This window comes from Haliotis rubra, unplaced genomic scaffold, assembly GCF_003918875.1.
Source record: "Haliotis rubra isolate DU_JTF1 unplaced genomic scaffold, ASM391887v1 Scf403, whole genome shotgun sequence".
NCBI lineage: Eukaryota > Metazoa > Mollusca > Gastropoda > Lepetellida > Haliotidae > Haliotis > Haliotis rubra.
The window spans coordinates 666,800-681,348 of record NW_025767084.1 but is presented as its reverse complement, the minus strand read 5'-3'; the positions used below and the strand labels follow the sequence as shown (position 1 = coordinate 681,348).

The 14,549-nt window shown below is 38.6% G+C and overlaps 1 protein-coding gene across 6 annotated transcripts in view; it reads left to right on the top strand.

The window, feature by feature from the left end:
* The first annotated feature begins 5,917 nt into the window (after positions 1 to 5,917).
* Positions 5,918 to 14,549, top strand: part of LOC124287641 (alpha-taxilin-like) — a 32,932-nt gene continuing 24,300 nt past the window's right edge. For 3 of the 6 annotated variants that reach the window (XM_046724141.1, XM_046724139.1, XM_046724138.1), the window contains exons 1-2: positions 8,550 to 8,618; positions 13,139 to 13,418. In XM_046724141.1, the coding sequence (XP_046580097.1) occupies positions 8,565 to 8,618; positions 13,139 to 13,418 (334 nt within the window). In that variant the 5' untranslated portion in view covers positions 8,550 to 8,564. Of the gene's footprint in view, positions 5,997 to 8,490; positions 8,619 to 13,138; positions 13,419 to 14,549 lie in introns of those variants that run through there. The other 3 variants (XM_046724142.1, XM_046724143.1, XM_046724140.1) reach the window with 3 other exon arrangements.

Genomic DNA, 14,549 nt, shown 5'->3' with positions numbered 1-14,549 from the left:
TGGGTTTTGCTAACGTTTTTCTAGAGTCGTAAGATAGGGATCCCATTTCGGATACATAGATGTATCATCAGAGAAAAATTATTCATTATTTTTCAAATTACATTTTGTTAAGTTTCTTTTTTGACTCAGTATTCTGTAAACTGCTTTAGCTTAAAACCTATAAATATATACTAAAATATATTGCAGAAATATGCTCCGATTATATACTCATGCCAATAATGGTTGTCACCCCCTTCAATTTTTTTAATTGAAGAGGGGTTGGGGTTGGGGTGGGGAGGGGGGTGACAACCATTATTGGCATGAGTATATATAATTTGTTGCAGCGATGTGGTCAATAAAACATGACGTTAAGAAAATGTTGTTATGTGTTATGTGTCATCTATAACCATTATTTGTATATGCAACTGAATCACATCAAATCGATGAAGCAACGAAAAGGCAATAGCAAGTCTGTTTCCATGGCAACTTCCCATTATCAATATCATACATAGGCCGATGCCGATTACGTATTGTGTTTACAATAAATATCACATGCAGCTGGACTGTACACCAGATCGATGAAACAGCAAAAATGCAATTACAACTTCCCATGTTAGCATCGTACCACTCGCGGCCGTGTATCACTGACTGACTGACTGAATTTGGTTTTACGCCGCTTTAAGCAATATTCCAGCAACATCACGGCGGGGGACGCCAGAAATGGGCTTCACAAATTGTACCCATGTGGGGATTCGAACCCGGGTCTTCGGCGTGACGAGCCAACGCTTTAACCACTAGGCTACCCCACCGCCCCCGGCCGTGTATCATATTAGCCTTTGTAAAAGTGAAATCGTTAGAACTATATCTCACATAGCATCCACATCAGTATGTTTGTTTCACTCAGCAATATCCAGTTATATGGTGGCGGTCTGTAAATAGAGCCTGGACCAGACAATCCAGTGATCAACAGCATGAGCATCGATGTACGCAATTGGGATACGATGGCATGTGTCAACCAAGTCAGCGAGCCTGAACCACAGGCCCTCGTGTCTTTGCGAAGATTAAAGGTTAATTATTTTTTTTAGATGACCCCCAACTCGAAATGTTTTCCAGTACAATAAATCATGACCTTTTCATGACGTTGTACTGTGAAGCATTTCGAGTTGGGGAGTCATCTCAATTTTATAATATATTTTTACATCTTTAATCCTCGCAAAGACACGAGGGCCTGTGGCCTGAACCCCCAATCCCGTAAGTTGCCCCTTACGACAAGCATGGGTTGCTGAAGACCAATTCTAACCCGGATCTTCAGTTTTGTTTACGTTTTTAAAACAAAAACAATGGACTGGATACATCAGCGGTATTGCCTGGTTTGACTATTTGAATCTGGGGATTCGTGTTGATGTGTGTGAGTGAGTTGGTTTCTACGCCACTTTGAAATGTGTTTCAGGCACATCATAGAATCTTGGCTTGATGTGAGAGGAAATCCCAATGTCATTCAGGCCTTAGAGTTCAGCACTTTGGTAAAGCCTATAAGAAGTCTTTGACGGGCAATTAGAAGTGGAATGCATAAGAAAAGAAAGATTTATGGATGTCAACTTCTTTATTGTGAATAACACGACGTTTCGGAGTGTATGCTTGCTCCTTCGTCAGGTGAATGCAGGTGAATGCAGCATTCACCTGATGAAGGAGCAAACATACGCTCCGAAACGTCGTGTTATTCACAATAAAGAAGTTGACATCCATAAATCTTTCTTTTCCTATAAGAAGGGTTGGTGTTGACAAACCAAGTAAATGGATCAGTGCGATTCTGAAATTCGAACCCATTACATAGTCTAATGTGCCTAAGGGACATAACTCTGTACAGCGAATTGCTGTGACACAGACCAATGCACCACCCATCCCTCCCTGTGTGTACCTAAATCAAGATACAAGTAAGTGTTATTTTACGCCGCAATCAACAATATAGTCCAGCTATATTGCAGCAGTGCATCAGATAATCCACCCCCACGCATCCCCAGGCGGGATAGGTCTGCCAAAATGCCAACAGGCGACCTCCAAAGCACCTAACCGAAGAAGAAGTATAATCGAGTCCTAGCGAGGGACACCATTATGGACAATAATAATAATAATAATGAAAATTTATACAGCGCTAAATCCAACCACAATCCAATATTGACAAAGTTTATGTTTCAAACCTATTTTATTTCGTGAGTGCGACGTTTGGATACAGATTCTTGTACCGATGTCAAGCACAAATGATATCCTGCTTGACAATGGTATAAGAATCTGTATCGAAATGTCGCACTCACGAAATAGAATAGGTTTTATACATAAACTTTGTCAATGAAAGAATATTAATAGCCCACTAGTCATGCTCTTGTCTACGGGAAGAAGATGTTTTCAAAGCCCGTGGTTTACGGTCATACAGGTTAGCTGTGAATTGGAGGGGGTGACATGTAAGAAGAAAAAGATTTTGAGTTGTAGTGTTCCTCTTTTACTGCTGGTAGCAGCATATGAGCACGTGTTCTCACAGAAAATAGTCGTTGACGCACGTGAAACAATACGCAAATCTTTTGACTGAGGTCTCAGAGCTCTTTTGGTTTCTCGAACTCGATATTTTGACCCTGAATACAGCCAGGTGCAACGCCAATTTGTCATAATGGTATACTATGAACAATGCTAGTTTGTCATAATGGTATACTATGAACAATGCTAGTTTGTCATAATGGTATACTATGAACAATGCTAGTTTGTCATAATGGTATACTATGAACAATGCTATACTATGTTTGTCATAATGGTATACTATGAACAATGCTAGTTTGTCATAATGGTATACTATGAACAATGCTAGTTTGTCATATTTTGTCATAATGGTATACTATGAACAATGCTAGTTTGTCATAATGGTATACTATGAACAATGCTAGTTTGTCATAATGGTATACTATGAACAATGCTAGTTTGTCATAATGGTATACTATGAACAATGCTAGTTTGTCAAGATTGAATTTGGGAGTCAGTTCAGATCTTGCAGTTTGAATTTGGGAGTCTTTCCTTGCAGCTATTCGCTATTCGGAGAACTGTCTGAACAAAATTGTATATTTCGATTGATGTCTCCGCTTCAGAGGAAGGGGGTTCGAATTAGACAGAACATATCTGGTTTTGATCAGTTAGTTCTAATAAACAGTAACTGTAAAGTGGCGAGTTTTAGTCAGAAAAGAAAAGTGGTCACGTTTTGAGGTCGGTGGAAGATCATTCGATTGATTGATTGAGTTTAGTTTTACGCCACACTCGGCAATATCCCAGCTATATGGCGGCTGTCTGTAAATAATCGAATCTGGACCAGACAATCCAGTGATCAGCATCATGAGTATTAATCTACGCAATTGGGATAAGATGACATCTGTCAACCAAGTCAGCGAGCCTGACCACTCGATCCCGTTAGTCACCTCTTACGACAATCATGGGTTACTGAAGATCAATTCTAACCCGGATCTTCACGTGTTGATCAGTGAGTGACGTAGTTGGGTCTGATTCTGATAATCAGGAACAGGGAAGTGTCGAGTTTTAGTCTTCTGTTGAAGATAGAAGTGGTCAGGTTTTGAGGTCGGTGTGAGATAATTCGAGTTTAATTGCTATCGTGTATGAGGACGATACATCACGACAAAAATCGTTAACACAGATTGAACAATCAGGAGATTTATTTTAACAACGATCTGAATAGTCGTGTTGGTGCTCGGAGCAGACCACACATTTAGCAAGGAAGGCATCCTAGATCTACATCCTACATAATGGCGGTTGATTGGAGGACAATCGCCAGGTGCTGTTCTATTTGATATAGACCTGTATAATATACGCAGAGAAACAAATAAAGGAACACAGGAAAATTCAAGCGTTCCTTTATTATTTTCCAGTTTTCATCACCAGAGCGCTATTCAAAGCTGGTGATGAAAACTAGAAAATATTAAAGTAACACTTGAACTTTCCTGTTTCCTTTATTTGTTTCTCTACGTATATATATCTTTGAAAGGAAAACAACTGTTTGTAATTTTGAAAGTCCTTATTCCATTTTATACATGGTGTTTTGGCATCGCGTATACCATGTTTGTGACTTGTAAGTCAGAATCAAAAAACGAAATATTTACGCTGTTGTTTTATTTTGTTGTTGTTTAAAATAATCCCGACGCACATGGTTGTTTCTTTCATTTTTCAGTTTATTTGTTACCTTTGACAATACTCAATAAACTTTTAATTAAATGCGACATGTAATCGGATAGTCCAGTTTCACCTTGTTGGCAATAAAAGCCTAATTAATCTGATTTGCTCCAATATGGTATGAGCTCAAATTAACTGATCAATTGCAAATTAATGACATAACGGGGTCTTTAAAGAGACGTCTTACCCCACGTCATGCACTCAACTATTATATAACTAAGGGTTGTTGTCATGGTAATGCCCTATGCTTAGTTCAGTGGCGGTGATATTATGGAGGATAAGCCTCCATGTGGCAATTGAGGAAAACATGTGTACAACCAGTGGCGGATCATACAAAATGGGGGTGGTGGTTTGCCAGGGGTTCGGAACACCCCCATTTGAAAATGACTTATTCCCACATTGAAAAAAAAAATTGCGTTGGCGGAGCCAAGGGGTTCAGGGGTGTTCTGTGTGTGTGTGTGTGTGTGTGTGTGTGTTTAACACCTTTATTTTCAAAATTCCTGGATTCGCCCATGTACACTATGAGTTCAATACTTTTAACCAACTGACGAATAGTTCGAACTGGTCCCGTCCACTTGCTTTATTTGTAAGTCGAAATGTAAGACTAAATGTAAATCGAAATAGTCGCCATATAGCTGTAATATTGCTGAGTGTGGCGTTAAACAACAACCAAATGTAAGTCGAAATGGGTAGAACAAACAACAGTTATACTCAAAGTAGTGGTCCCTGTGAGTTCGTCATAACATTTGTTCACTGTTTTGCATTCGGAGTTATACAGACCCAAAACAGACAACTCCGCCCTTTTCATCACGGACATATCATATACCACAACGCCTCGCATAAACGCGCGATTATTTATTTTGAAGGCCATCATACCCGGCGTTTTTCAGAGAGGTTCGTGTAGTTTTTGACAACTGTTCCCAGTCTGTAGGTCTAGACGTGAGTGAGTGAGTGAGACCCTTGCCATACCACGCCGGTGAATACAAGATACGTATTACCCGAGAGTGACTTAACTCACCACGTCTTTTGATTAACTGGAATACATACGAAAGACTTATAAATGAACAAAGTACTTCTCAAACCTGTGTGTGGAAAGGCATAGAATGAGGGTAATCCTGAGACCGACGACGAAGAAAGATCCATAAATACATCTTAAAGGACTAAGCATTCATTATTTTGTTAACCAATCATTCATGATGAGGTTGTGAAAATTAATCATAGACTACGCTATGCAATTTAACATGGTTTTTTTTGTATGGTCAGGGAGACTATATAACGTAGATTATCCCTGGTATGGTGTATGATAATTTGTTAGCTGTGCTGTGCCACAAATTAATTTGACTATGTGTAATTTGAATTCCTACATAAAATGTCGATTAATTTATGCAACAAGGATATGTAATTACTTCTTTCAGTACGACAAAGGGTGTGGTGAGAAATAAAATAGAAATTATAAAAATCTTAAAGTTACAGGTTGTATTATTGGTGCATTATTTTTTGTGATGATGGAAATATTTTTCGTGTGAGTTATAGTTACATCTCATATGCATGTTTTGATCCGAAAGAAAATTATTTCTCCATATAGCTTTTTAACCAGTGTTATATGAACAACACAGGGTTGTACATGCGTTTAAAAGTATACTTCTTTTAAAGACACATATTATTTGGTGGGTATCGCTTCGATGTAATCAGGGGAGGTAATCGTGTTGACCTTAGCGCAGGTACTCTTTCGTGACGTCATAACATGGCAGCTGCCTAAAGCGAAGACACGACAAGACGAGAACGTAGGTCAGCGAGTAAGTGTTGCCAAGATTTATGGTAAATCGGTAACCAGGACCGGTCATCTAATTAACATACATTTAGGACAACTGTTTATGTAATATTAATTCGAGAAAGGAACTTAATTCCTGCAAAAAAGATAATTTTGCCTACCCGAGATCCTTCTCAGGTGCTCGGAGGCCCAATGTTTTTCAAGGATGCTGATGGAAGTTAGACTTGGTAGGCTGTCTAGACCATTTATTCTGCCTTCTCGTTTATAAAACAGTTGTGTGAACTCGAGCGTTCTGGACAATATTCATACAGTGGGCTTGGCGTATGTATGACCTCTTCTAACACGCAGGCCTGTGAAATATTGATAGGATTGCAAGTTTTCAAAATAGGATTTTACATGAAGGATATATCCTCTTTCGGTTTTGACCATGTTTGGAATAGGCACGTGGTCGCCTGGCAACTGGTGTCAGTTTCCCTTCATTTTGACTAACATGAAAGAGATGTGCAGGATGCGAATTTGTGCACAGATAATATAGACTTGTCAGGCTCTATTGAGTTAGACAACTCCCTGAAACTACGCCAGATGTCTGGGCTAAACAAAACCAGTTCTGCTTCAAGCTTGAACCTGTAGATCGTGTGTAGGCAGAGAGTGAGTGATAGCCTATCCTACTATGCCTTAACCAGTAAAGTTGAACTCTAGTCTAGTCAGTAAGCATGGTGAAGGTAACTATTATTTCTCACAAAGTCTTGACCCGATTGATAATACAGATATTTCAATAATTCCAATTTGCCCATATAAGAACTGTAGATTATAATTTGCAAATGAATAATTCATTTGGATAACAGGAAATTAAAGTAAGATAATCTACTGGAAAATGAAAAGTGTGCTTTAAGGGTAAGGACATGTCCTTTAAGCATGTTGATTGACAATATAACCTGACATTTTGTCTCAGGATTCTCATTGGCCAGCATTGCATCCGTTCTGTATTCATAAGTTTACTTTGAATATGTTAATATTCAATACTTAATGTGTTCACAGATATAAAGTAGTGTTGTGTGTGTTTGACACTCATAAATGGAACCTCTTGACAACAAAAGCATGTTAAAAAATCTCTGTTGTCTTCCAGTGTGTGAAATAGTTTCCAGATGTTGCTAGCCAGACGGCTAGCTATGCCTGAAAGTTACGGCCCACAAAATATTTCACAAGCCGGAAATTTAAAGGTTTCATCATCAAGCTGCTGATATGAAGAAAATTGTTATGAGGCCATAATCTTACATGATTTAAAAGTGCATAATAACTTAACAAGTCGGAGAGAGTGATATATTTACAAAATGACCCCATGAAAATTCACTAGCAAGTCGGGCCAGTGACTGTGGAGACTTACTGGCCTGACTGGATTTTTACTAGCCATGGGCTAGTGGGCCAGTGTCCATTTCACACACTGTTGTCTTCGCCTGAAGGTTTTGTTAGCTTCTTCGACAGGGTACCCTAGACTACGGATGTCATGATTGACCAATACACTGATATACATTTGTATTTATATGTTATGTGATACAAACTTATCTGCCCAGATGAATATTTCTTGCATGGATTCATTCATAAGTTTGGGCACAAATCAAACGTATTTCACCAACAGTGAATTCTTCGTTATTTTATAATGGAAAATGCATATATTCACACAGTTGTATCTGAAATGTAGTAATGATTGAAATGAAAAATATTATTTCCAAATGTAAGACAGTTTGTGAGGAAGTTTCAAGCTCTTTCAATAGTGTTGACACCCTATGAAATATAAAAGTCACCCAAATTGCTGCTTAATATAATTATGAACAAAGCATCAGCATATGCATCATATTGGGAAATAGTTGTATTTGTTTTGTGACTTTCCTTTTAGACTCACAGGCTTACTCTCTTACTTTTGGTAAGTTTTAACGAAGTACAGTCACATGAGAGTAGTTGTGCTATGTATCAATGATTGATTATTCAATGTCAGACACACATACATACTGAAAACCTGCAGCTCTAAATGTGATAAAAAGTCCATGCAAGCCGTGAAAAAGTTATCAATAATGTTAAAAGCCTCTCAGTGTTACCATCACAAAGTTTCATCATGGATAGTTTAAATTCAAGATTAAGCATTTGAAAAAGTCAAGAGATCCTTGTCATGGCCTTTATGTCCAAGATTTATGGAGGTATCTAGATTCATATACAATAACCTCAGTAACCAAGGATCTTAGTTTAATTTTGAACACCACACAACATACTGTTCTACTGGTGAATAACTCCGACTAACACATGCGGTTCCTCACACATCCTGGCTCCCTAGTGCACTGCCTGTCATCAGTGTGCAAGGTACTGATGGGGGAAAGCAAGTGTGCTATATTTAGCCGTCTGCTACGGTAGAGGAGGGGAGAAGCGCTCACTGTGCAGACAGAAGAGCCTTGTGTAGAGTGGGATTACCCTATGTGGAATGGCTGTAGTCCCTTGAACCACAGTGGAATGACTGAAAGCGTGACAGTTGTACAGATGCTTGTAGGACAGATGCTTGTACAGATGGGCTGCATTCAGAGAATGTAGCAGACGGGCAGATCTCATGGGGCCTGTGCTTGCTACATCATTGTGGGGTGTTTCTGGCTGTGCCAAATTTGTAAGACATTCTTGTGTGTTCTTTTCGCATGGCTTTTTGCAAGCAGTAAATGACACTGTGTGGATTGAGTGTCTTGTGTGATACCTGCATGTCCAGTCAACACTGGTACGCTGTCTTCACGTTTCCATGACTGGAAGGAGATTTAAATTTTTTCGGTGCTGTTTTGTAAGTTTGTGTTTTCAGTTGTGCAGTGTCTTTCTGGAGATTATTGTTCTTATCTTGGAAATTATTATTTTCATCTAACAGCACGGTACCATTTTGTCACATTGAGTGGGCATGCTGTGGTGTAAATGTTTTGGTGCTATTTTGTGTTTTCAAATGTGCTGTTTCTTTCTGGAGATTATTGTTCTCATTTTGGAAACAACTGTTTTCATCCATCAGCACATCTTACGGTACCGTTTTGTCACATTGAGTGGGCATACTGTTGTTGTTTCGCGGAACAGGTTGGCAACAAATGTAGGGAAAGAATTCGATGAGTGTGTGTGTGTGTCATCTAAGAACTATGTGTTGAAAGGAGTGTTTAAATGGATTATCCCATGGAATTGAATTGTATCCAAGATCCTGATTTTACACAATATTCCAAAAAAGTGCATTTAGCAGGCAAACTGCCCAAACAATTTTTATTTTGATCAGATTTGATTTTTTAAGAATGTTAAAGATCTTAATTTCCTCAATGCACAGGTATGTTTACACTGTTTGCAGCATGTTCAGTGCAGGAAAGTTTGACTAAACATTGAATAACCTTCTTTTTGGCTCCAGTTATCAGCGAAACACAATTCACCCTGACTATGCCATTCTATTCAATATAACTCTTAACAACATGACCAGGGAAGGTTTGTGATCTCAATTTTAGATTCTTGACAGTCGTTTATGGTGGATTTTAGACCAGCTATGAGCATAATGATCCTCTCAAGGGGTCGAAAATAATTTCCAGTTAGTATGAATAGGTGGCTTGTGTAAGTATAAAGGATGGGATTGCATGAACAGGTCTTCATTAGAATCACCCTTTGCTCTTTGACCATAACATGTTCAAATGATATACGAATTAACAGTCTTGGACAGGATCACTCACTTCTTGTTCATTTCCACAACTCCTTGTATCTCAAGAATGTTCGATCATATCCTGGATATTTCTAATATGACTTGTTTGAAAGTGAAGAAAATCATTTACAAGAATTGTAGAGACTCATGTAATTTCTCAAGGAACAAGTAAATATGGCCACATGTTATAAGTCAGTATTGTCAGGGTTTTGCGGAACGCGTGATAACATAATCATCCTCAAATGGTACCCATTCATGCATATTGATGGACTCCCAATTTTGGAACTGGACTCTGAAAAAAGATATGCCGAGTCCATGGGACTCCCATTTTCGAAGAGCTATGTAAAACCCTGATTGTTACACCAAAAAGTTGTGTTTGTTTATGTCTATTTCTATTCATGTATTCCTTCGTGTGGCTGGAATATAGCTTACTTTGGAGTTACACAATAAACAATATATTTGCGTAAACGCAGTTCAGGTGCCTGTTAGCAGTACTTGTAGCATTGAGAAGCATGGTCGGTTGTCTTGAGCAGTATACACAATAACACAGGCGAATGTATATCAGTTGAGTGATCATTGAGGAAGTTTTCTATTTTGATAACGGTTCAGTGGTGCCAGATTGAAATTACATTCTGCACGATCATGGACATTTGACTGGGCGAAGTTTATTTACACTATGAGGCCTGATGGAAATATTCACAAGGTCCTAAATACATTAGATTCAATATTAGATTGGTTGTAGAGTGTGTAGGTAGGCTATGTTTTCTGTTTTCCTTATCTCTCATACTTTTGAAGACAATCTGTCTTTCGATAGTGTTGATTTTTATTCTTTAACATGTTCATGACATTATTTCTGTTAATGTTCTCTGCTGCAATATAGCATGTCTGTTGATTTGCTCTTTTACAGAAGATTTTAGTCTGAACATTTGGACATCTACATGCTTTTCAATTTGGTCATTTTCTTTGATCCCAATGTTGAAGATAGATCTGAGTTGAATGCTCATATTAATGTTCTCACTCTTATTACAAAACGTTTTATATAAGGACAGTAGTGTTGGGAATTGGTTAAAATCTCATAATTGATGATTGGTTTATTACAACCAATCAATCATCGAAAATAATTGGTTAGCGTCATTTGTGAAATTTTCCTGGTTATTTTTGTTAATGCACAAAAATAAAGAAAAAACATGTAGTTCTTTGGGTTTATTTTTTTGCAAATTGCACAAAATGGACTTGTAAATTTCACATCTTTAAAACATGACGAGTATGTTAGGAACATAAATTTCTTGAAGTCTTTAAGATAAATTCAAAATCATGACATGGAACAAGCTTGTAGTGCTTATGAAATGTAAATTTAATGACACAGACAAAACCAGCCTTGTGAAAAATATCATTAATGCAAACAAGTGTTCCAGAATTGTTTGCGTTCGATTATGAGAAAACATGATCGATTGCTTGGTCGTTTAATCCTCAAGTTCTGAATTTCCCATCTCAAAGGGGCTCCTAATTTAAACAGAATTTTTTGAAACTATCAAACATTATATATATTCAGAGACTAATCGTTAGTCAAGGAAGAATATGGCATCAGTGTGGAACAGATACAGATGTGTTGATTATGTAAACAGGCCATCCTGTGACGAAGGGTAATATGATCCCTGTGATGCAATGTTGTTCGTTTGATGACATAAGCTGTGAGATTTAGTTGTGGACTAATGGCTTCTGTTGTCAACAGGGGGTGAAGTGTCTATATAAGTGACTGGGTTAGTGGGGAACACATTGACTTACTGACTAGATAGGGAATGTTGGATGTCATACTTCCATGACAGTACAAGTGTGGTTATTTTGTTAGTCGTAATACATATTAGTATCTCAATTATTTGCAATTTGTGTTTGAGGAACTAGGTCTAATTTAGGGACAGTGGTAAGTATAGAATGATAGTTTCATATTTGTGTTAGATAGTTTGCATTTGTGATATGTCTGCAAATACTTAAGAAGTAAAGTTTTATAAGTGTTTAGCAGTGTTTATTGTATGACTTACAGATGTGTAACTTTTATTTTGAAGTTGTCCATAACCATGGCAACACATTAAAAGATACCAATGACTGTGTAGTACTTATGAATGATGTTAACATGGTAAACATTTGTTAAATGACATGGAAAAAACATTTGTCATTCACTTTTCAATTTGTTTCTTAACCCATATACTTCACTGTATAGTGGATGGCACCAGCATGCAAACAACATGTACAAGAGATAGCTGTCAGAGTCATGTCAGTGTTACCATGGTTACATCTGTGACTACTAAAATTCTCTCACTAAATTGGATTAATGAATGAGTTTTGTTACATTTGTTTCAAAAAGATAAGTATGCTTCACAGTATCTCTGCAGTTCATTCCAGTACTTGCATCATTAGTATGTCCATAGATCTGACTGTAGAAGTAATTCTGTTATTATGCTGACTCGGGGGTTGGGGGGTGGTAACCAGGTGTCAGCAGTGTTGTTTTAAGGATCATAATGAGTTGGATGACATTTGTTGATATACATCAGGTCAGTGTACCAGACACTGGAAGTTCATGTGAGGGTCACCGTGACCTGGCATCATGGAGCATCAGCAAATTAACTGCTGTGCACTTGGAACAGATATGAGAAATGCAGATTTGTGATTGTGAATACTGGTTAGATTACATCAGTTTTCAAAATTAAGCTTGAAACTCAAGGGTCCTTTTCGTAAACCAATTGTTGAAAGGATCGGCAAAACTTCAGTATTTGACGTGTTAGAGGAAGAGATATTGGCCGAGACATTAGGATCCCTAGACTAACACTTAGTCTCTGAATGTATAAAATTTTGACAGAAACAAACAATTCGTTAGTTTTAAATTGAAAAGGATTCCCAGTGACGAGGGAGATTAAGAACCTGAGGAAATCTAAACTTGCTTCATTTAGGGCTTTAGCATTGCAGAAAGGTCTAGTCAGAAGGAAAAATGATGCAGTTCAGGGATTGAGGCAGACAATAGGATCCGCAGAACACCTCTATTTTTAATGTGTGTATCTGCTCAACTTTTGGTAGGGATAAGCAGATGTCATTCTGTTTAAATATGCACTTGACATATTATCGAAACAATTTTTTGTATTATGGACAGATATATCTCTTGCACTAGTAGAAGATCCGGGTTAGAATTGGTCCTCATCAGTCCATGCTTGTTGTAAGAGGCGACTAACGGGATCGTGGTCAGGCTTGGTTACTTGGTTGGCACATGGCATCGTATCCCAAATGATGATGGTCACTGATGTCAATCACTGGATTGTCTGGTCCAGACTTGAATATTTACAGACCGTTGCCACATAGCTGGAATATTGCTGAGTGCGGCGTTAAACAACAAACCAACAAATATTTAGCTGTACAACCAACATTATCAACACTTGATTGTTTCGGGATTGATAACTATTGTTTCATAAACTATTAACCCATTTTGTAAGCAGGTTGCAGAGTCAGACGAACTTAACCAGGAAATCATGGATACTGCCGTAGAACAACCAGTTCAGGAGCAGCCATCTTCAACAACGCCATCTGTTGAGACTGAGATCGAGCAAAGGGAGTTAACTCCAGTGGTGTCAGACAAGGAAGAAGTAGCTGTTCCAGACAGCACATCAGAGACCAAAGTAGAAGAAGATGTGGATACTAATGGAGATATCAGCGACGATGGACTGAACGGAGACATGGAAGACCTTTCGCTTAACAGAGAATCAGAATCTCCAGGTATTTAAGGAGTAGAGATAGGTGTGCTGAGGTGACATGGGGTGTAAAGTCGCTTTCTAGACTATTTCACTTACACAGCGACATGTGTCTATGTATTTGTGTGTATCTGCCTTGACTAGACTACACAAGGCTGGTTTTATACTACTTATTCATCGAGATACCATGCAGCAGTACCGGGTTACTGGTGAAGATCCAGGTTAGAATATTGATCTTAAGTAACCCATGCTTGTCGTAAGAGGCGACTAATCGGATCGGGGGTCAGGCTCGCTGACTCTGTTGACACATATCATCGCATCCCAATTGCGTAGATCAGTGCTCATGCTGTTGATCACTGGATTGTCTGGTCCAGACTCGATTATTTACAGGTGAGGTGAGGTGAAATTGGGTTTTTATTGTGCTTGAGAATATTTCGCTCATATGACGCCATGCATGCGTGTGTATGTGTATGTGTATGTGAGGCTGCTTGTACTAGCCCAGACTGAAGCTGGTTTTATAGTGCTAGCCCACTGAGATACCATGCCACGGTGAAGCATGAATACCCCACTCAGACACATTATACTGACTCCAAGCCGACCAGTCCTTGTTGTGCCCATTAATGTCGAGCGCCAGGCAGGGACCAACACGTACCATATTTTAACGTCTTTTGGTATGACGCGGTCGGGGATCGAACCCGCGACCTTCCGCTCTCCCGGGCGGACGCTCTTACCACTACACCACGGAGGCGGTGATTATTTACAGAGTGCCACCATATACCTGGAATACTGCTGAGTGCAGCGTTAAAAAACCAACCAACCAAACAATGCAGCAGTTTCAAATGGACACCCAACACCAATACAATGTCCTTACTGAGTTAACCTTGATTTATCAATTTAATGTCATGTAAACTGCATGTGCCTTCTATATAACTTGGAATTGAACCACTGACCTTCCATTTTATTGACGCAAGGCCAAATAGAAAAAATGTTGGGGTTCCGATTACACCTCTTAAAAATTCAGGGTAGGTAGGTCGGAATTTTAAAAAATGTTTTACATATTTTTTTAGAAGTATAGTACAAACTAATAACCCATTTATCAATGTGTAATTATCCCCCGCAACACGTTTTGCGGGGGGTATAAAAATGGAACATGTCC